Source organism: Larus michahellis, chromosome 8 (genome assembly GCF_964199755.1).
Source record: "Larus michahellis chromosome 8, bLarMic1.1, whole genome shotgun sequence".
NCBI lineage: Eukaryota > Metazoa > Chordata > Aves > Charadriiformes > Laridae > Larus > Larus michahellis.
Window position 1 is genome coordinate 47138148 of NC_133903.1, and position 21854 is coordinate 47160001.

The 21854-nt window shown below is 57.8% G+C and overlaps 1 protein-coding gene across 1 annotated transcript; it reads right to left on the reverse strand.

Moving 5' to 3' along the window:
* Positions 1–6280: 6280 nt before the first annotated feature.
* Positions 6281–21809, reverse strand: POMGNT1 (protein O-linked mannose N-acetylglucosaminyltransferase 1 (beta 1,2-)). Its single transcript, XM_074597355.1, has 22 exons — positions 21623–21809; positions 20475–20669; positions 18347–18455; positions 17829–17944; positions 17453–17518; positions 16901–17014; positions 16136–16253; positions 15736–15834; positions 15098–15225; positions 14404–14474; positions 14025–14100; positions 12658–12741; positions 12467–12508; positions 12194–12252; positions 11553–11625; positions 11121–11249; positions 10672–10797; positions 10455–10519; positions 10025–10069; positions 9713–9848; positions 9099–9208; positions 6281–8818 (listed from the first exon to the last, which is right to left on the reverse strand). The coding sequence occupies exons 2-22, from the start codon at positions 20583–20585 to the stop codon at positions 8716–8718; spliced, it is 1980 nt and encodes a 659-aa protein (XP_074453456.1). The 5' UTR covers positions 20586–20669; positions 21623–21809; the 3' UTR covers positions 6281–8715.
* Positions 21810–21854: the final 45 nt, after the last annotated feature.

Sequence of the window (21854 nt, forward strand, 5' to 3'; positions counted from 1 at the left end):
AATTATTTTCTGGAATCGCGCTCAGTGCTACCTTCAATAGCCTTCCGCTGGGGAGGGGGAGCGCAGCAGGGTGGGGGGCTGCCTTGCCTTGCCCCCTGCCCCATGAGCCCCATGGAGGCAGCGCAGCCCTGCCTGCAGCTTGCCTGCCCTCCCTCCCTCCTCTGTGGCTCCTCACCTGCTCGGCTGAGCTTGGAAACAAGCAGCCCAGTGTTTGCATAACAGCTGGGGAGCGGCGGGGGCTACCATTAGCCTGGCGAAACCTGCCCTGCCCTCCGCAGCAACCGCCGCTCGCTCAGCAACACCGCTTCGCCCCGGACTCGGCAACAGCTTGGCTTGAAGGGCAGGGCTGGCTCTGGGGGGGGGGGTTGTATCCATGTCCCTATCAGCCCCTGGAACCCCAAATGGGGTGTTTGGGTGGGGTGGGGGTCCTGCCACCCCCATCTCTGAGCATCCCCATCACCCGTGTCATGCACCCACGGTCCCTGTGTGCGTGAGGATGGTGGGGGGCCATGGGTGGGCTGGGAGGGGGAGGGTTTCCAGCCACCCTCTTTCCCCAGCATCGCTCCCTCCCTGCCTTTGGCACCAGCCCACCTTGAGCATCCACTAGCCGTGCCTCAGTCTCCCCATTTCAAAAGCGAGGCCAAGGTGGGTGGTTTTGGGAAGGGGGTGTGTGTGTGTGTGTGTTCTCCAGGGCTGCTTCAGCCCATTTTTAGCATGAGGCTCCCCACCTCCCTGTTTGTGGGGCAGCGCACGAGGGCTGTGGGGCGGTGGCGGCGGCGGTGAAAGACGGGGCGATTAGCAGTGGGGCAGGAGGCCAGTGGGCAAACAGCCTCCCTGCGTGCCGCCTTGCTCCGTCCCCACCGCAGCTCCCCTTTATCAGCTCCTGCACCCGGTACGGGGCTGCACCGGGGCACCACCGCAGCCCCTCGGCGTCCGGCATCCCGCCGGCACCAGGCAGCACCCAGCGCGGTGGCAGAGGCAGCCGGGTGGCAGTGGGATGGGTGCAGGGACCTGCTGCCCATCCTGGGTGACTCAGCCCCGGGGATGTGGGCTCTGGCCCTGCCCCATGGCGAGGCGTGGGGGACGCTGCCAGAAAACAGCCCCTTCTTCCTCCTCCTCCTCCTCCTTCTCCTCACTAGAGGGGTGAATGTCCTGGTTCCACCATAAACTGGTGACCTCATGGGTGACGTCAGGGATTTTATTTCTCTTTTACCTCTTGGAGCGCTTGGGAACCGCCTAGACCCTGGTGCTGCCCAAAGCCCTTTCCGGAGGTGTCGTGGTGCCCGGGAGCTGTGCCGGTGCCAAATGGCACTGAGAACTCCCCGTTGGCACCAAGCTGGCCACTGCTGGGCACGCCTGGCCTGTCCGTGTCCCCCTCTGCTCCCTCCTTTCAGTGCTGCTTTGCAAAGCCGGCTCCTTTTGCCATCATCCCCACGGGATGAAGGCTCCTGGCTTCACACCTCTTCCCTGCCGCGGGGTTTCTCAGGGACAGGGCAGGCAATTTCTGTGGCCCCCGAGTTTTGGCAATGACTCTGCAACCATCGGCTTGGTCCCTCCCTTCTGCCTGCTGGGGAAACTCGAAGGACCAGTTCCTCCTCCCGGATTCGATTTCTCCCCATCGTCCTTCCCGGCTCTTGGCTCCCCTGGCAGCTGAAGGGCAGCAGTGGGATGGGGCTGGGGGGGCGGGGGGGGGGGTAAGCCAGGCTGGTGCAGCCTCCTCGCTGCTCCCGCTGTGCCCCTGCCCTCCCCTCCCCACTGCCTGGGCACTGCTGGAGCTTTTGGGCTCCCTGGAGGAGCCCCCATCCCAGCTGGTCCCCCACTAGCCCCGGGACACAACCCAGCTCACCACCCATCCCCACCAAAGCCCAAGTAGGTGCCACCGGGCGCCTCTGCACCTTGTAACCCTTAGACTTGCCTGATTCCCCCTGGTAGCACCCCAAAAACTGACAGTTGTGCCATCAGAGCATGAGGCCAAAAAGTCCCCGGGGGCACGTGGTAGCCAACAGAAACTTCCTTATTGCCCCCGGGGAAGGCGTTCTTGAGCTCGAGGTGCCCCAGCAGCTGATGGGGTGTGTGCGCCAGGGTTCCTCTTTTCCACCCGTGACACAGGGTGGGGGAGAGCAGGAGGGTAAAGTCTCCCTGGCAGGGACTGTGGGCAGTGCCACCTGCCTGAGCCCGGGTCACTGCTCTCTCCGGCCACCCACCCCGCAGTGCCCCCTGGCCATGGCTTGTGCCGCCCCCCCGTGGGCAATCATCCCCATGTGGGTGCCGACCAGCCCATGCTGGGGCTAGGCAAAAACCCCTGGGATGGGCAGAGCCGGTGGGAGCGGACTTTGCTCTTCTCCTGGGGCGGGGTTTGCCCCTCTCCTGGCTGGGGAGCTGATGAGGATGGCAGGGGGAGAGACCTGGTCGTGCTGGGGGGACGCTGGGCAGCAGAGCTGGGGTCACCATCAGGGCCAGGCTCAGCAAACGGTCCCCAAGCTCCGGGGTTTGCTCTGTGCAGGGAAACAGGGGTGCACCAGACCCCCCCCCACCTGCCTGGAGCCCCCGGGAACAGCGTGGCATCTCCCACCTCATCCTGTCTGCTGGGGCCACTCATCCCGATGTGATGGGAACCTGCCCGATGTCGCTGTATTTCCCCCTCTTGCAACAGCCTTGGACCTTCTCCCCGTGGGAAACAGCCACTTCGGGAGCCCGCACAGGGAATTTCCCCCTGCTTCGGGGAGCGGGATGGCTCGAGGCTGAGCAATAAGGAGGGGGCCGGTGTGTGGGCTGCACACTGGGCTGGGTGGGCTGGATCTGGACCCCCCCCCCCCCCCCCCCCCGCCGCCGGCAGCCCCCTATGGGGCAGCATCCCCGTGGGCACAGGGTGGGGAAAATGGGGGGGGGGGGGCTGGAGCCATATGGGGAAGGCAGATACCTGAAGAGCTGCCTTTCACATCGCGCACCATCCCCCCACCCCCGCCACCCCCCAGCATCTTCATGGGGTGGTTCTGCACCCCTTGCCCTGCCATGATGGGTGGCACGCACAGGCCAAAGTCACAGCACTTTGAAGGGCTTATTCGTCACCGGCATCACCTGCCTTGGGGCACAAGGGGCAAAACCCCGGGTGGCAGAGGGCTGCATGCTGGCAGGGCACCGGCAGCGTCAGGGCTTTACGAAACGAGCCGCCCCCTCCCTCCTGGGAATTAGCTTTGGTGTGGGACAGGGGCGTCGTGAGCAGGAGGAGGAATGTGCAGCTGTCGGGGTTTGTGATGATGAAGGGAGGGAACGAGAAGCAAAAACAAACAAACTCATCCGGCATCGGCTGCCCGAGGAGTGCCCATTGTGGGGGATTTCCCCCCCGCCCGCCCTAACAGCCTGGCCGGGAGGTTCTTGGATCCGGTTCCTGGATCCTCTTCGAAGGGCATGGGCTGGCCCGAGGGAAGACGTGAGGCAATGCACCCTTTCCTCCACACCGCCTTCCTCCCTGGCTCCTCTTCCCCTCTTCCTCCTCCCTGCCCCAGAAATAAACAACCCTGGATGCCCACCCAGCCCCAAGGATGCTTTCTGGGCAGCTCCATGCCCCAGTTATTTGTCAGGATATCAGGAGGTGACGGAAGGGCTGTTCAAAAGGGAGCAGGCAGCAGCTGACATTGAACTTGAGCTGTTAATCATTAACGTCGCGCCGGGCAGGACACGGTGTAATAACTATCACAGCAACAATCCTGGCTACCCAGGTGAAGATTAATTCGCCGCCGGGCTTTGCTGGGTGCAGGCGCAGGAGACGCCGCAGGGGACGGGGATGGGCTGGGTGCAGAGACCAGACCCCCAGCAGCTGGGACCAAGGGGACAAGCCAAGCCAAGCCCCTTCCTGGGGGCAGTTTGGGCACCTCGGCTTTGCAGGGCTCTTTATAAAGCAGAGGGAGCTGATAGTTGGGCATCAGCTCCCTGAGCTGGGATGCAGGTGGCTTGGGTGCAGCCACCTCCCTCGCACGCAGGGACGGGGACGGGGCCAGCACAGCCCGGGCAGTGGCATCCCTGCAGCGCTGAGATCCCTCCATCCGAGGGGAACGCGTCTGTTATCCTGAAGGACGCCCGCTGGACGGTGCAGTGTGGGGCACAGAGGGACCGATGCGCCACGGGAAGGGTCAGCCTGGACTTCATCTCCCACATCCCAGCCCCATCACGCGAGCATGGGGACCTCCCCACTGCCCTGGCACCGAGATTCCCTGCCAAACAAACAAAACCCATAAAAATAAACCACCACCAGAAATTATGCAAATTTCCCTTCCCCCCGCCCCCAAGCTCCGTAAAGGTCAAGTTTCATGCCGAGGCTGTTTTGTTTTTGTTTAATTATCAGCCAGCTCCTGGGACACAGAGCAGCCCGGACAGGTTCTCCTTGGTATGGCTGCACAAAGCCAGGGAGGCCGGGCTGCTGAGGAGGGGGGGAGCTGTGCAGGGCCACCAGGAACCAGCAACTTGGGCAGCATGTGCTAAAGCTGGTGCCACATGGGGCCGAGCCGTGGGAGCCAGTGGGTCGGGCTTCCCAGGGAGGGCAGGTGATGGACAAGCCTGGACACCGAGGGATGCTCCAGCACCTGCGGGATGAGCCGGGAGATGAGCAGGACCCCGAGAAAGGGCAGGATGGGGAGTGATCCAGCTCCTCTAACGAGCTCCCCGGGACTGAGCCCCTCTGGGCAACGAACCTTGGCATCACCATCACGCAGGGGCGATGAGCTAAAGATCTCCATCAGCCTGGCACAGGCTCCCCTTCAAGGAGGTTCACCTGTTTTTAGCATCGTCCCACCATTTCAGGAGATGCTCCTATAAACGTGGCGGTTTAACACCGGCTCCTCGAGGAAGGCACGACGTAGTGGGTTTCAAACCTGAGCCCACATCACCCTGCAGGGCTCTGCCCATGGGCACCAGTCCCGGTGGCCGGATCCTCCCCTCGCCCGCAGCATCCTGGCAGGGGCTCAGCGCCGCAGGGTTTGGCCTCGGCAGGAGGCGGATGCGGACAGGGAGGTTGCCAGGAGGTGACAGCCCGCTCCGTCACCGCCAAGCAAAGCCCCTGGGCGAAAAGCTTAGCAAAAAGCTCTGGCGAGGGGGTGACATCCCCCGAAAGCTGTGCCTGGTCCCAGGGAGGGGGTGGCAGCCACCGAGGAGGAAGCCCAGCCTGGCTGCAGGGCTCAGGCAGGGGGGCAGGAGGCAGCCCATGCAGGATGCAGCCCGTGGCTGGTCCCTGCCGGTGGCCAACGCTCTCCCATTGCGGTTTTGTTTGGGTCCTGCAGTCTCTGCCCCAGAAACTAGTGCTATCCCAACCCTCCCAGGGCTCCCTGCTCCACGGGGGCAGAGATCTGGAGAGGGCTCTTGGGCTTCCTGCAAAAGTCACACACACAGGGCTGACCCGGGGCTCTGCAGTTATTTTTTCCTCATGGCAGAACCAAGCTTGGCCTCGCTTGGCTTTGCATCGCCCCTGTCCGCACCCACCCCCCTGGGGAGGAGCAAGGTGGTTTTGGAGAAGGAGGTCCCTCCTGCAGCCCCTGCTTTTGCTTTGCCATCTCCAGCCACAACCAGCTCAGGAGCAGTGGGAAGTGGGGGGCTGGCACTGGTGTGGCACGACATGAATTGTCAGGTCTCAGCTCCAGCTGTAGCTGGTTGATGCCAGGGGCCCCGACCCCTCCAGCTACAATATCCCTTCTGCTGTGACCTTGGGCAGGGGGGTCCTCGTTCCAAGACCCCATTTCCCTCAAAGGAAAACCCAAATCCACCAGAGAGGCCAGAAATGCAGCCCAGCCCCACGGGGCTCAGACCGATGGAGGGTGGGGCGCAAGTCCTGTGGCTGGCAGCTTGTTATCCCCCACCTTAGGACAAGTAGCCCCTTCACCCTACTGACCCCCAAGGGGAGATCAAGCCAGGAGCTGAGGGTCATGAGTTTGCATTTCTCCGGGAACAGCAGCGGGAGGTGCCGGGGGGAACACAGGGGCTGGTTACACCAAGCAAGAGTTCCCAGGCAGCTGGTCAAGAGTTTCCGTCAGTTGCTGAACTGAAGATAAGAGTCATAAAAACTTGAGGAGGAAAACAGCTTGTAAACTTGTACCAGCCGCTCTGGCATCGTACGGCACAGCACAGCTTGGAGGACCTCTGCTGGCACAGGAGCCACAGGGCAGGGGCCTGGGGCCACTGTTAGCCCACGGCTAGCCCTGCGTTGCACAGGGCAGAAACAGGACAGGGGTCTGTCCTGTCCAGGCAGGTGGCCCTGGGCCGTGCACAAAGCCAGCCATGAAACACACGAGGCTCAACAGCTTTGCAGTGTTTACTCTTGAAAAAATAATTCGATTCAGAAAGCTGCAAGCCCTGGGGATGCCCACGCACCTGGCCCTATGCTGGCCACCGCACCAGAGCCTTGCTGGAGAAACAGGGAGGGAGGGAGAACAGCACCCAGTGGGCCCATCGTAGTGTGTGGAGAGAGGGGAGCTTGAAGCCCACCAGGCAAGTCCTGCTGCCGCGGAGAGCAGGGAGCCACGGCCCCCTGGCCACCGCTGGGCAGGTAGCAGAGAGGAGAACTCACCTTTAGCCATTCCCTATCCTTAGGCCCACCTTCCCCAGCCCCAAGAGGGATTAGGAAGAAGCCAAGCCTGAGCCATGCCAGAGAAGAAGAGAAAGGGGGGGGTGGTGGTGCATTTAGTTTCAGGGAGAAGGGAAATAGGGCCTTGGGAATAGAAATGCCAAGGAAAGGGCATCATGGTGGAGAGCCATGGAAGTTTTTCCAAAGCAGGGTATGGGGAGGGAGCTGCTTTCCCCAGGAAGAAGCTGCATCCCTTTTCCCATCACGCTGAAAGAACCTGCTTTACCCCGAGGGCCAGTGCAGAGGCCACCCCTCCCCACTGGCTGCCAGAGCAGGGTCCCAGCAAAGGGCAGCACTGGGGGTGGCAGAGGAGGGCAGGGCTGAACCCAAGCCCACTACCACAGTCTCAGGGGTGCCACCCTGCACCCCCTTGTTCCCCTCCTGTATCCATCCCATCCCTGCTGCTGGGACAGGCATGCAAGGGACCATGAGGGTCAGAGTCCCTGCAGTCACGCAAGAGATGTGCCCACAGAGGGCTCATTTTGGCCAAAGAGTAGATCTCCCAGGCTCACAATTATTCCTATGCTGGGCAAGGGAGGAAGGAGAGGAACAGAGGATGGAGCCAGGGGGACAAGCCTCCCGACGACTGCCCCCATGCAGGCTGGGGGCTGCCAGCTCTTTACGCTGCTTTCCTGCTCTCCTCCCCTTCCCACAAGCAATAAATAAATAAATTAGTATAGTGTAGACCCCGACGCTCAGTTCACAGTGAGAAAACGAAGGGGAAGAGCCCCGGCAACCACAGGAAAAGGGCTGAGCAGCAACTCCTCTTGCCAAGGGCAAGCCACGGGGTAGCATCCCTGCCCAAGGCTAGGGGACCTGGGCAGAGAACAGAGCTCTTGCTGCATGGATAAGGAGGTGCACTGAGCAAGGGGTCCAGGATCATCCCCAGTGGGGTGGAGGACATTAGTACCAAGTGGCTGGGGGTGAAAGGGGATGCTGGGGTCTTTCCTAAGGCACAGGAGGGGGGGGATAAGGACCCCCCCTCCCTCTCCATGAGGGGTGTACCACAGCAGGAGAACCCATCCCACCTCTGCTCACAGCTTCCCTGCTAGTAACGTACCACAGTAAGGGTGGGGATTCAGGAGAACAAACCCTCTCTGCCTTCAGCAAGATCTGGGGGTACCTGGCCAGGGAGGAGGGAGAGACAGGATACAGTACCACAGGCAAGGACCACACCAGAGCTCAGCATCTCTCGCTGCAGCAGATCCCAGTCCATCTTGTCCCTGCAGCCACAGGGATGTCCGCTTGCTGCTCCCATCACACTCTGCAAGGCACTTTCACCCCCCCTCCCACGACTCGTGGGGCAGAGCTGCTTCCCACAGAGAAGGTGGGTGAGGAGGGCTTGAGCCGCAGCGCGCACAGCGCGGTCCACTTCCATCTATAGTCATCTCCAGCTCCCAGAACTGCAGAGAAAGGAAAGGGACATCTGACTGCCCTCATGCTGGGTATGGGGTATCCCCTATGTGTCCACAGCAAGTTCAGCTCCTCTTCAGTATTCCCTTTTGCCTATGAACTGGGCTGCACCACTCGCTGCAACCCAAGAAGCGAAGCCGGCGTGTGGGAAGATGTCCAACCCAGTATACAGTCATCAAGGTGCATCCATTGTGCAGGAGACAGAAGACATGCTGGAAGATCCCCTCTTCACCACTGGGCATGGAGCCAGCCAGGCAAGAATTAATAAATAACACCCAGCTGGTAGGCTGCAGCCCTTGCACGTGAGCATGCTGCCTTCTCAGGACTTGGGGGCCAAAAAGGGAAGCAGAGGTGTCTCTCGAGGCCACCTCTAGCCCCCAGCTGAGCATCTCCTTCCTCCAGCCTTGCCCAGCCAGGGGGCAATGGGAGCAGCGTTAGTAAAGAGTCTGTGTTAAAAAAAAAAAAAAAAAAAGTTTGTGGGATGGGGGGGATGGCATATCTACAGGGAAGTACCCTGTCCAGTGAGAGGGAGACCACAATAGGGGGCTGGAGGGAGCCCGAGGTCTCATTTTGCAGCCTGAAATGGGAGTCTGTGTCCAGTCACCAGCCTCCAAGAGCTGCTGCCACCTCTGTCTCTGCACCGTGGAGGTCTCCGTCTTCTCCCGGTCCCCCTTGTTTCCCAGCTGCCAGTCTCATGTCTGTTCTGCTGCAGCAACTGCTGGCACTGCCACTGCCCCGTCCTCCTTGGCAGGGGGCTCCATATAGATTGGTGTCACCGATGAGGGCTTCTTGGACCTGCAGGTGAGGAGGCTGGATGGGAGCAGGCAGGGGTGGTGGTTTCCCTCAGGATCCCAACAGCCCTGCCTTCCTCCCTGCTGTGATCTTCCCACTGGGACATCCTCCAGCCCTGGGCACGTGTCCTGTCCCTGCTCCCACCACAATGATTGCTGAGAAGATGGGTGGTATGCCCCAGGATTGGGCTGGGATAGAAGTGGAGGATGCAGTGCCCTGGGCAGGGGACAGTGCCATGAGGATGGGGGGAGATTACTCAGGTTGTCATGCCCCTGATACTCACGAGTAGGGGGAGGCAGGGACCCCCACCACGAGGAAGTGGTTCTTCTTGCGGAAAAGCCGCCACAGCCCCTTGTGATTCCCACGGACATCCAGGTCCCAGATGTGGAGGCACTAGGATGGTAAGGAGGGAGGAAGAGGCATTAGAGCCTAGGGATAGACACCAGGGCCAGGTGTCCCCTGGCAAGGGAAGAGCCACCACTCCTGTCCTCATCAAGACACAGCAGAGAAGCTGGCACCTTGATCAGGGCAGCACAGGGCAGCACCCCTCCAGCCACCATCAGAGAGACAAGAGGGGGAACCTGTTCCCATTCCTGCTCAGGACAGGGGGGTGACCATCACCTCCAGAGAAGTGATGGAATCATTCAGACAAGCTCAGGCCCTGGGCTCCCACGCAGGGAGGTCATAAGACTTATCTCCACCAAGACAAGCATCTGCCCTGGATGATCCAGTGCCTTCTGTAAACATCAAAACCTTAAATAACACTCACAGGCAGCAAGAATCTATTTGCTGAGCTGTGTCCAAGGCCATGGGCAAACCCAAGAACAATGGGCAGATGTTTCCCAGAGATGTCAAGATCAGTGCAGGGGTAAGGACAGGCCATGTCAGGAGCCTCACCTTGGCAAGCTGCGTCCAGGTGGTGAAATCTGCTTCCTGCTCCATCCTGATGAACATGACATAGACCCTGCCCTCAGTGTCGGGCACAAAGGAGTCCTCACAGGGGTTCTTGCTGTGGTCCAAGACCTCAGCTTCACTGTGGAAACAGAAAGCAGGTGAGAGGGATCTCACCTCCTCCCTGTTCCCACTGCAGGGTACTTCATACAGGTAAGCCCTGGCTGGGGCTGCCAGGGCCACCCCCACTCTTTCTTCTGTCCTGTTTGGTTCACTCAGTGTGCCCCGAGGTGTCCCAACCTCCCTGCAGGCACTCACCCCAGGAGCCGATGAATTTCAGTCTCGTAGGCATCCTTCCTCAAGCTGTTGGAGGAGAGAGCACAGAGATCAGGGCAGAGTCAGACAGTCTGAGAAGCAGGGATCATCCCAAGATGATCCACACTTAAGACTGCCCCAGTGTAATACAAGACGGCAGGTTGGAGTCAATGAATGGAGAGCAGGGACTGCCACATATCCTGGAGGATGTGTCAGCAAAAACATGACCCTTCAACACATCCACGAGGAGCATGGGGTAGCTGAACTCAACCTCACAAAAACCACCACAAGGATTCCCCAGAGGAGGCCAAGCGTGCTGGGGCTGGAAGTTATGGCTGCTGTTACAGAAGGAAGGGAAGTGTCCCCAGCACAACAGGACAAGGGTAAGGTCAAGCAGCTGTTTCATCCAGATCTCCTGGTGACCAGCACTCACCTCTCCACATTTTTAAGCTGGACATTTGGAACTGTGTTGAACTTGTGCTTCTTGAAATAGGCTTCCTAGAAGGAAGAGAGAGGAGGGGAGGAAAACAGGATTCAGTAAGGAGTCAGCAGCACCTGGAGGTCACCTCAAGCATCCCCAGCTACCCGGAAAGGTGGCTGTCAGAGCTCAGCACCAGGACAGGGCATGGGGGCTGAGGGAGGTCACTCACATGAAAGTAGCCGTTCATGTTGAGCCCCACGATGCCAAAGTGGTAGGAGCGCGAGACATCAGGGATGATGCACTCCCGGCCTTTCCGCTGCTCGGGCATCCGCATCCACATGTCCCAGTCCCAGAGCTGTGGAGGGGATACTGCCACTCACACTCAAGTCTGGGGACATCATTTGGTAGAGTGGCGGTCCAGAGACCCTTCTGGCTGCCCACATCAGCTCTAGCCCCTTTAGCTCCAGCCTGCCTGGGCTGTTCCAGCCAGCCCTGTGGCTGGTAACATGGTCCTCAAGTTACTGTCTGTCCCAAATCCTTTCTGCTTGGGCAGCCTTTCCAGTAGAAGGTCAGAGAGAACCAGGGCCCCTCCAAGAGCTGTACCCACAGGGACCAAGTGATGATCAGGGACTGATGATGGGCAGAGATGGGGGTACAGGGTCCCTCTATGGTACTCACTTTCTCAGGGGTTGGCCACTTTGGCTCCAGCTCATCCTTGTACAGGCTCTTCCGGAGCACCCAGCCCAGGCCTGGCATGGTCTCCACGCGGTACAGGAGCGAGGGGTCCTCAGCCGTGTGCTCATAGCCCTGCGATGTTATGGGGAGCATTCAGCACCCTGAATACACCCTTACCCTGCCAAAATAGGAGGCATCCTGCTCCATGGAGACCTCCAGCACAGGGAGCAGGGGACAGCCACTGGGAAGCAGACAGCAAGGACAGGATGGGGATTTGCAGTGGCACCTCTGAAAAGTCTAGGGCTGGGGAGATGGACCCACCTAGAATGATGGTGGGGATGACATCCTGCTTTACAGACAGAACTCGGACCTCAGCCTGACTTGGGAACAACACAGGACAGAGGTGTCCCTGCTCCCCCATCTTCCCCGACTTACCTGATCGTTCCAAGCTGAGATGCAGTACAGGCTCTCATCCTCCTCCAGAAGGTGTATCGACTGGCTCAGAAAGCTGAGGAAAGAGTTTCCTGGTTCCTGGTCAAACATCCTTCCCCAAGTCAAACCAAACCAAATTCTCCACCAAAGGACAAGGCACCCACAACCGCTGGGACTGTTTAAGCTATCTCTTGGGCTGAGATGGCTGACATTATTCTGAGATCAGGGAAAGAACACCCAAACAAGCTAAGCTGCATCTCACCGTGGGGTGGGGGGATGACAATATTGTCTCCTGTTCCAGGGTTTCTCCTCCTTAAGAAAAAACAGGAGCCCTGTTAGACACTGTCCCTGTCCTCTTGTTATGTGGCAGCCTCAACCATGTGTGTACAGAATGGATCAGCAGCCCCAAAAAGCAAACCAGGAAGAGATCCCAGACTCTAAAGATACCCTGCATTGAGGGCCAGGACAGTGGATTCAAGAACTGACCTCTCTGCAGGCAGAGCTGTTACAGCTGTTGCCTGGTCACTGCTCAGCCTCAGATAGGCGAGCTACAGCATGGCAGGGATCTGGCCTCTCCTGAGCAGACAGAGAGCTCCTAAGGAAACATCCCACCCAAACAGGAGCTCAGAGACCCACCGCTTTACCTGAAGAAGTCAACAGAAATGTCAAGATCTTCCTCCAGAACCACAGCAAATTTAGCATCCTGCAGGGCAAGGAGAGACGTCAGAAAGATGAAGAACAGAACAGAGCAGAGACACTAAGCAGTGTCCCCTGCCTGTGCTGTTCCCTACCCCATGGGGCTGATTCCAGCTCCTGTGAGGTGGGGGTCACAGATACCGCTCTCCCAGGGAAACCCTGCACTGTCTTGCTCCCACAAGTGAGCAGCTAGACAGGGCCCGGGCAGAGGTCTCACTCACCGGGAACAGGTTGAAGGTTGCAGTCAGACTGGCTTTGTAGTGCTACAAGAAAAGGCAGATCATTGCCTGTGTTAGCATCAAACCCCGGCCCACAGGGAAGGGTAGCCTGGCACAGATGCGGGGCTAAGCCTGCCCTCCTTGAATACTGTCCCAGGAAATAACTCCCCCAGGACTTGTGAAAGGTCTCTCACCTGGGAAACTCTAGCATTTTTAATGCTGATAGGAGTGTGCTGGATTCCTGAGAGACCAAACAGTTCCACGACATCCATCGGCTCCTGCAGCAGGAAGGTACACAGCCCGTCAATGCGTGGGTATAGATACATTCTCCCCACCCTCTAAGCAGTGCCAGCTCCCTGGGACACCAAGAATAGGCCTGTGGGACCTCCTATGTGTGGTTGTCCTCCTGCGGGCAAGAGGGGCTCCAAATAATGCTGTGCCAAAGACCCCACAGCAAGGAACTCACCAAACCCTCTTAGCCCTTAAATATCACCATAAATTTCTGTTAGCCCTACTAGTTTGCAGATTCAAAGTTGTATCCAAGAATACCTGAGAAGCCCAAATCCCTGGTCCCCCACGGACAGTGCAGAAAGAAGACAGGTATAGCCAGGAACACTGTCCATCCCACTTGCTAGCCACAAATGAGAGAAGGAGCTCCCATTGCACCAACCGTTACCCCTTTCCCTGGTATCCACCATGGCAGCAGGAGCGTTCAGGCTGCCCCCTCGTAGCTGAGGGATGCTGCTCCAGTTGCCATGGCAATGGATGCTGCTATCTTTAAGCACTCTGTTATGCTGCAGTAAGAGCCTGCATAAACACACCAGCTCCCCCAGCCCCACAACCTGGCAGTGGTGGGAGAAGTCTGAAAGGGAACAAGCCTGTTCCCTTCCCAGCCTCCACAAGGCAACCAGACAAAACGTCACAGGCTGCTGCAGAGATGAGGGCTGGAAACCTGCTGAGACCTACTAGGATGCGAAAGGCCTGTAGCAGTGCACATCCTGCTGCCAGACAGCCAGGGCTTGCAGAGGGATCTTCCAGGGCTTTGTAAGGTTGAGCTGACAGGAAGATCTTTGCTCTCTAAAGGACCAGCTCTCCTCTACCTGTCTGCAGCTTCCACGAGCCTTGTGAAAACAGATTGTTATGGGTCTCTTCATCTCTTACTGAGAGTGTAGTTGGACAGGCACAGCTGGACTGGTTCGTTCTGCTTCATGTGAGGGAGCTGGACAGGCAGTGTTACACCCAGGCTGGCGACACTCATCAAACAAGAAACAGGGCGGGGGAGAGCCCAGCATGACCACTTCTTTCCTGCACACCAGCCTCTCTCTGACATGGAGATGCAAAATTTGGGCTTTGGGAAAAGCCAAGGCAGCTTTATCCGCACCCATGGCTTGGCTAAGCTGACTGACTTTGTGTAGGAGCGGGTGAGGAGCAGTGTGATCCACAGCAGGAGGAAGGTGAAGGCGTTCATAGCCTGCCACCCACCAAGGACTGGGCCAGCACCACCTACTCTCTCTTGGGGGACCAAGGACCTGGCTACAGGGACCTCTGGGAGTGCTCTTACCTCATAGTACCCGTCGATGAAGACTGTGATCATCTGCGGATTGACGCCCTGAGCTGACAGCAAGGAGCGCAGCATCCTAGGGAGAGATCGAGGGGCCTGAGCCCATAGCCCCAGTGGGCCCAGGCCACTCAGCAGAAGGGTAGGGATCCCTTGGGGTGGGGAAAAGGGCACGCAGTAAGCGAACAGGACCCACTGTCCTTGGGCTCTTCCCTTTCCCATGGCCAAGGACCCTGGGATCTGTCCAAGCAGGTTCTGCCTGTGTTGCTCACACAGCCCCAGGAGGCGGCTGTATCCTGCCGGCAGGATGAAGGGGAGGGCTTGGGCCATGCCTGGTCTTGTGGCACAGAGCAGAGAAGCCCCGTCCCCTGGAAATGCTTACCTGTACAGGTAGTTGGGGCGGTTCCCTGCAATAACAGCTACAGGCACATCGAAGACTTTATTGTCTTTGAGCTGGAGAAGAAAAATGTGTGTAAGCGAGTGGGATTGGGGGAGGCCATGCCACTGAAAGCAGGATCCAAGGGACAGGGATCAGCCCCGCTGCTAAACAGCAGAGCTGCACAGTCCTACACCTTGGCTCAGGACCACAACAGCCAACCAGGACTCCACTCAGCACCGTTGGAAACCCTGCCAGCTTCCCTCCTTCATTCCACTTCAGACCCAGCTCCCAAATCCCAACTTGCAACCATCTGGAGATCTTTGTCCAAACCCTTCAGCACTGTGCCAAGGACATCCAGATACCATCCTGAGCCAAGGACTGATCCCAAAGGCCATCATAGCTGCTCTGTCTTCAAATGTACAGGCTGTGCTGCTCACACTGAGGTCCCTAGAGCCATGGTAACCTGGCAGCTCAGGGCAGATGTAGGGCAAGGGAACTCCCCTTACCTCGCATGACCTGACCACGTGTATTCTCCTTACCTTTGCTGGGGCTAAGAGCTTGCAGGGGGGCAGTTTTCACCTGTCCTTAAGTACCAGGTACTTAAGGACAGGGCTCTGCATTTGAGCTGCAAACACACCTGGTCCAGCCCAGCCCACCCTCCTGGAGCCCTCCCTGAATACTCTTCCCCTGCACTCACGGGATCAGGGTTGAACTCAATGGGTGTGGGGTCTTTGCAGCTGCAGACGCTACCATAACCTTCTACTTTGCTGCAGAACCTCTTCCGGCGACGGTTCAGCTCTGTGTCAGGCCAATGACACTCAGCATCTGGAGGCACCAAGGAGAAAAAACAGACTGCTCATCCCCCATGGCCTTACCTCATGTGCTCCAGGCTGCACTGCCACACAGATGGCTCTCCCTGGGCTCAGCCATCACCAAGACACTCCTTATTACTATGGGCAAACAGGATATAGCCACAGCAGTCATTCATCATATGGCCCCATCATATGGCCTCTCTGAGCAGCAATGGGCCACGTTCAAGGACAACAGTCAGAAAAGACCAGACCAGGCCTGGTTTGGAGAGGTGACAGATGGCGAGACCATGTCCCCACTTCCCCATCCTCATCTTTCTCAACAATCATGCCTAGGATTGCCATGAAAGCAGGAAGAAAGGAAGCTGGCCCAGTTTTAAAAGTTACCATCCCCATCCCAAATGGCCTTAAATCCATCCTGGGATATTGCTAACACACGCACAGCTTTGACTCAAAACCACCAAGAGCAGCAGGCAGACATCTCCCAGAGATACCTGGCACTGCAAGAGAAGAGTGTACTTCTTACCTTCCATAGATGTCAGATGAACTTCTGTCTTCAGCAGCACAGGGTCACCCCATGTCGAGAGGGCCGGCGACTTGGCATGTTTCTCCCCATATACTTCCCCTGGAGCAGGGACACAGGGTCAGGACTATCTGGAAACACCCAGCCCCATTGTGTGAAGGCACAACCAGGGGCTGTAGCTCAGGCTGGCAGCTTGGCACCTTCTCCCATCAGCCTCTGGCAAGCAGCTGAAGGGACATGCTTTGCCTCCATCCCCTCCCTCACCCCCAGGAACAGAGCTGCCGCTCCCTGTGACTTGTTTCCTGCCCACACAGTGTATTGGGGATGGGCTGGATTTGTCTTCACCTGGCTTCTGCCCAAAAAAAGGAGACATGAACCCTCTCCTGGCCTCTGCTACACTCACCTCCCTTCTTCCCCACAAATGTCCACATATCTCTCCAGCTCAGGAATGGTGCAACTTGGCTCCCCAGGCTTTTCAGGACATTCTTCGCTGTGTCTTTGAGGTGAAAGGAACCTTCATCCTGGAACAAAACACAACCCTGCAGCTGAGGTCTGTCTCCTGATGCCGGCAAGGAGTCTCACGTTCAATACCAAAGAGGTACAGGGCCCACTCCTACCCTTGAACCAGATGAACCAGAAGCCTGCAAGAGCAGGTTCCTAAGGTCACTGTGCCACTAAATGCCCCAGTGGCTTCCTCGTGACCCACAGGGAGGTCAGAGAACTCATAGACTCCTGTTTCCTTGAGACCAAATTGTTCTAAAGCAGGGCATGTGTTCACACAGCTAAACTCAAAAGCAGCACAGTGCTGCTCACACAGCAGCCCAGAGCCAGCACAGTCCACGGTGCCCTGCGCCAAAGCCTGGAACTGGAACCACCACATCTTTATATTTCCTCATGTCCAGTCCCCATCTAACCTCTTGTTTATTGCTGCGGGCTCTGACATATCTGCTTTTAGCTCTCCTGCCTTTCTGGGCACACAGCAGTATCTGTAGTAACAAGGGTGAGCATGAGGACAAGGGAGGTGATCCAGCCAGGGGGGCATAGACCAGTGGGGATGTCACATTTAGCCCTGGGAATGCCTGATGACATTCAGGAAACAATTTCCCAGATGAGCTTCAGGGCATCCTGACTCAAGATGACTTTTTCTTTTGACAATTAGGTCACATACCTTAATGGTGAAGATCAGGATACGGCCCCGGGCAACCATGTTGAGGAAAAGTACCATGGCTTCATCTTCATGGGGAGAATAGGTGTCAAAGACCCTCTTGGCCATCACGTGACCCTGTTGGTATTCAAACACCGGATGTGTCTTAAGTGCTATAGAGCCAGGACATGCAGAATTATGGAAGTCTGTCCTGGGAGCTTCAGTCCCTGAGCAACACAATGAGTTATTTTTCTGGTATGTCAGGGAGTTAGTCCCCAGGCAAATTCAGCCATTGGGCCTTCACGCACGACAAGTGCACTCAGGTCCATGGGACAGTGTTACCCAACCTCACAACTCCTCTCCTGCCTACTCCCCAAGGACAGCTAGGCAAGCACAAGACAAGCACTGCAGGGACCCTCTGGGTGACCACCTTGTGCTCTGGAAACTACAGGCAAAAAAGCATTTGGGGACTTCTCTCCTGGCTGCCCTTTGCCTCACACCCCCAACAGTTAAAGGACAAAAGCAAGGACAAACACTGCACAATAAGACAAATGCAGACATGCAAGGATGCTTTACCGTAGCTTGATTTAAGACGATGACATGGATCCCTCTTCCCTGCTCCCGAGCCTCATCTTCCAGGACCTACAAGTGAAGAAGCAATGAGAAGCATATGCCAAGACCTCTTACTCCCTGCACATTCAGCACAGCAGAGCCCCCAGGCAAGGGGCAAGTCTCTCTCCTGTGACATTTTGGCTTTGCTCCAGGCAGCGATGGATGCCAGAGTAGAAGACAAAGTGGGACAACACCTCCACAGTCCTGGAGGCAGGAGGGGGATCCACTCCTGACCTTCTTGCCAGCCACAGAAACACTCTCACCACCCGCTGCTTGCGGTTTTGCTCATTTAGCTCCACCCATCCTCTGCTCACAGGAACAGCCAGAACCCGTCACTTACTGTCGTCCCATCCACAGCTACGTAGACCTTCGACCGGCTGGAGTACACCTCGACATCCAAGACCTTCTTGTTGCTGACAGGGTGCCTAGGGACCTCCACATTCAGCAACTCGTCATCTACAGGGGAGAAATGCCCAGTCTCAACCAGGCAAAGCACCTCTGGTGTGTTCTTGCTTGGCACTAGCCCAGCCAAGCCTCCAGGAGGTCCTGCCCACCAGGTATCCCAGACCAGCAAGCCATGGGTCAGAATCTATGGGGACGACAGGTAAGGGAAATCCAAAACAGCGGCAGGTCAGGCCCCAGCTATCCCCACACAGACCTCTGCAGACAAACGTGCTGAAGACTTGAGTAGACACAAAAGGAATGGGAAGAGCCTTTTCTATTCACTTTTATTAAACCCACAGGCACAGACCTGTCTTTTGTGCTGTGACTGGTCACAAGTTTGCCCTGACTTAAAGAAATTACTTCCCTCCCTCCGGTTTCCTTGCTTTCAAAGAAAAGCAAGATGCTGCCCCTCACCGTAGTCTTGTGCAGACTCCTCTTCCTCCTCATAAGCAGCTCTCCTGGTGTCCAAGATCAGCTTGATGTTCACGATTACAGTCACAAGCAGGAAGAGGACAGCACCCGTCTGCAATGCAGGATGCTTTGTGTTACCAACTTCTAAGTAACAACCCCAAGATCAGGCCACCTCCTTGGCATATGCTGCAGGGCACCCCAAGGAGATTGTGCAAGGAATCATAAGCATCTGCCATTTCCCCTGTTTTCTTCTGGGAAAAGGCAAAGACGAAGAAATACAGGTGACCGGGTTTTCGGGTGACATGCTTTCATTAGCTGGAGAGCACTGAACTCTTGATACATGAGAATTAATCCACTTCCAATGTGTCGCTGCTTCCAGATTGGCGAGCAGATTGCTGCTAAAATATTGTGTCAAGGTTGAGGGTCTCTGCATGCAAAGCGTTTTGTAACTCAGAGTTACAGCTCCCATGGTAAATTTAACTTCTGCCTCTCCCGCAGCATCACTACTCTTGTCTCTCCCTCTGCAACCAGAGGACGTATCCAGGGTGTTCGGAGGGAAAGGAGATGCCACGTGACTAAGGCAAGGCAAAGGCAAGAAGGTAAGTTCTGACTTCAATAAACCGCACTGCACCACAGGCTGCAGAGAACTGCCCACAGCCTTACTGTCTGCAGCAAACCAAGGCAACCCACATGGATGCTGATGCAGAGAGTTATGGGAAGGTCCTGGGGCTACAGACCAGTTCATGGGAACCCCCAACACGAGCATCGCCATTTCCCGTGGCCCTGTTGCTCCCAGAGCAAGGGGAGGGAGAAAAGACTACAACATTTCTACAACCACCTCTATTTATTAAAACGCATCTTGTTTTTCTCTTCCATGATTTCAGTCTTTTCCCTAGTATTTGAACCCAGCGTAAAGTAGAAACTACTCCATGCTAAAAGGACCTCTTCTGAGACAGGAAAACTTGGGCCACCAACACGCCATGTTGGGAAATGATCCACCTCCAGGTGTAAGCTGCAAGAGTACATCTGGCCACAGCCGAAAGGATGATCTTAGAGCTACAGTGCTGGCTAGGGATGCTGGTCAGTCCTGGATAGGCCGGGAAGCAGCCCCACAGCCCAGGCGGCCAGAGCAAATGAGGCACCATAAGCAGGACTAGCAACGGAGTCTAGCAAAACTGACTCAGTCAGAGCTGCTGACAGAGGCCCAGCCACTGTAGACCTGGCTACACCATAGTTTCAGCTCTAGTTTACATATTTTAAGCTCAATTTTCGTCTGTATTATAAGCCACAGCAGTGCCATGAAAGAAGGAGATGACAGCAGATAGGCTCTAGCCCCAGTGCTATGAGCAATGCCTGCCTGAATGACCAGGCCTGTTCCCAAGCCCCGAGCACCCCAGTGGATGCAAGACTGAGCAGCCTCCTTCTCCAGGGAGCCCTCGTGAGCCTTCATTCTCCCAGGCACACACAAAACCCTCCCCTGCGCCCTCCCACAGAAACCAACTGCCAGATTTCACTGAGCTTTGCTCATCTCAGGAACGGCCCCTCTTCTGCCACTTGCTGCCATGGGACAAACCCTCCCTGTCCTTACGCTCCCAGACACCCCCTAGGACGCTGGCTCTGCTGAGGATTAGCTTTTTTACAGCACAAGCAACCAGGCCCGCAGCTTTCCAGACGCCAGCTGCCTCTGGGGCACGAGATCCCATTACTCAGCCCTATTTTCTCTGTCCACCTGTTGTACCAGGTTTAGTTTCCAAACCTAACGGGATGGGGTGGTTTCCCCCTGCAGGCTGAGCACTGCTGGACTTGGCACAGTCCAGAACCACGAAGGGAGAAACTGCTCAGGTTTCTAGCTGAAAGCCTCCCAAGGATGCCTGGATAATTGTATCTCCTGCCATAGCCACCCAACAGGTCCATTCGCAGCTGGAAGGAGCTGCTAGACATGGCAGATCGTTCCACACATGGGCACAAAGCCACTGGATATAGCTTTTTGGGGGACAAGTTATGCTTCCTCAGCATGTTAGGTCATCCAGGACTGCCAGCAGGCGCACCTCCACCCATGCAGCTGCTCCATAAGCTTGTAAACCCTATAGATTATCCTCCCTAATCCACCACAGGCTGGTGGGTTACGCACCTGGCACAGCTTTCGCAGCGTGCGCTGGTTCATCAGCTTGTACTTCCAGGCGAGGTACCAGCTGCGCTTCTTGTGGGGCTTGATGGCAGGGTTGAGCTTCCACTCGTCCATAGTCACAGGGGCTGGCGCAGGGGCAGCCGCGTTGGACAGGGGTCAGGACGCGCTCTGCTCCGCTCTCGTGTCCATCGGGGCTCCCTGCCAGGACAGGAGAGGCGCAGGGTGAGGGAGGCAAACGGGTTCAAACCCTGTCCCCAGCAGAAACAGGGCCTGGCACAAGCAGTGGCCATGAGTGGCACTCGAAAGTCCCATGAAGCCTCCCCACTTGCAGCACCCTCAGCCAGCGATCCATGAAGTCAGGTTTTGCTGGAGGACTGCAAGTGGGGCGATGGGAAGCCCTTGAACCCATGGGGCAGCAAGGACCTCTGCTCCAGACCACCCCCTCAGCAAGGCTGCCGTAGTGCACTGGGCCCACTCCCACCCTCTGGAAATACAAAGTGGCCAAGAGGCCTGTAGTAGTCCCCAGACTGGCAGGTGTTATGGCAGTGCCATCACTAACCACGCAGGCCTGCAGGGTCTCTGGTGTGGAGAGGCACCCTCCCCACTGCAGCAGCAGGGCTGCGAAGCAGCACCACCCCCACTAAGAGGGGTACAGCCAGTCTAGATATGGAGGCCAGAGCTGGGCCACAGACCTGCTGGAGATCCTGGGGCAGAGGGGCTGTGCCCAAGCAAGGCCAAGCTCCCCACACAACCCACCGGGCCTGGGGCGGGAGGTGGAGGCTCGGCAGAGCCAGGGGCCTGGCTGGAGCACAGGGACCCCCCAGCGTGGCCAGGTAGGGTGGGGAGCACCGGTTACGGGGTGGGGAGGAAGACTTGGGGGGAACCAGAGCCCTCAGGGGAAGGGCAAAGGGACGCCGGAGCGAGGAGGTGGGGTATCGCAGAGGGACCCAGGCTCTCGGAAGAGGAGGGAAGGGGACAAGGCTGCCGGGAGGGGTCGCGAAAAGCGGTGGGGAGGGAGACCCAGGCGTTCGAGGACGGAGCCGGCGAGGAGCAGCGGCCCCCACGGAGCCGCGCCGGGGGTGGGGGAGGGGGGGGAAAGCACGCCCTTCGGGATAGCGGCCCGGAGGGTGAGCGCCGGCCGCGCTACTCACGGTCCGCGCGGGGAGGCTGAGGTGAGGCGAAGCGGAGCCGAGCAGGACTGGGCAGCGCCGGGGCAAGGCCCGGCTCGGCACTGCCGCCGCCGCCCCGTGAAGCCTCAGCGCCAGCGGGGCCGCGCCGCTTCCGGCGCCGCAGCGACGCCTCGGGGGCGGGGCCACCTCTAGCCCCGCCCCCTTCCCCGCGCGCCGCTCTGCGCTGCCCGGAGGACCTCGCTGGTGCGGGCAG

Bases quoted from the DNA above. Each gene is read 5' to 3' on its own strand.
- POMGNT1 (XM_074597355.1), bottom strand. From the start codon at position 20,585: ATGGACGAGTGGAAGCTCAACCCTGCCATCAAGCCCCACAAGAAGCGC. The intron at 9,849-10,024 runs GTGAGTGCCTGC...CTGTTTCCACAG, and splicing joins GAAATTCATCGGCTCCTGGG to TGAAGCTGAGGTCTTGGACC. The intron at 9,209-9,712 runs GTGAGGCTCCTG...TTACCATCCTAG, and splicing joins CCTGGACGCAGCTTGCCAAG to TGCCTCCACATCTGGGACCT.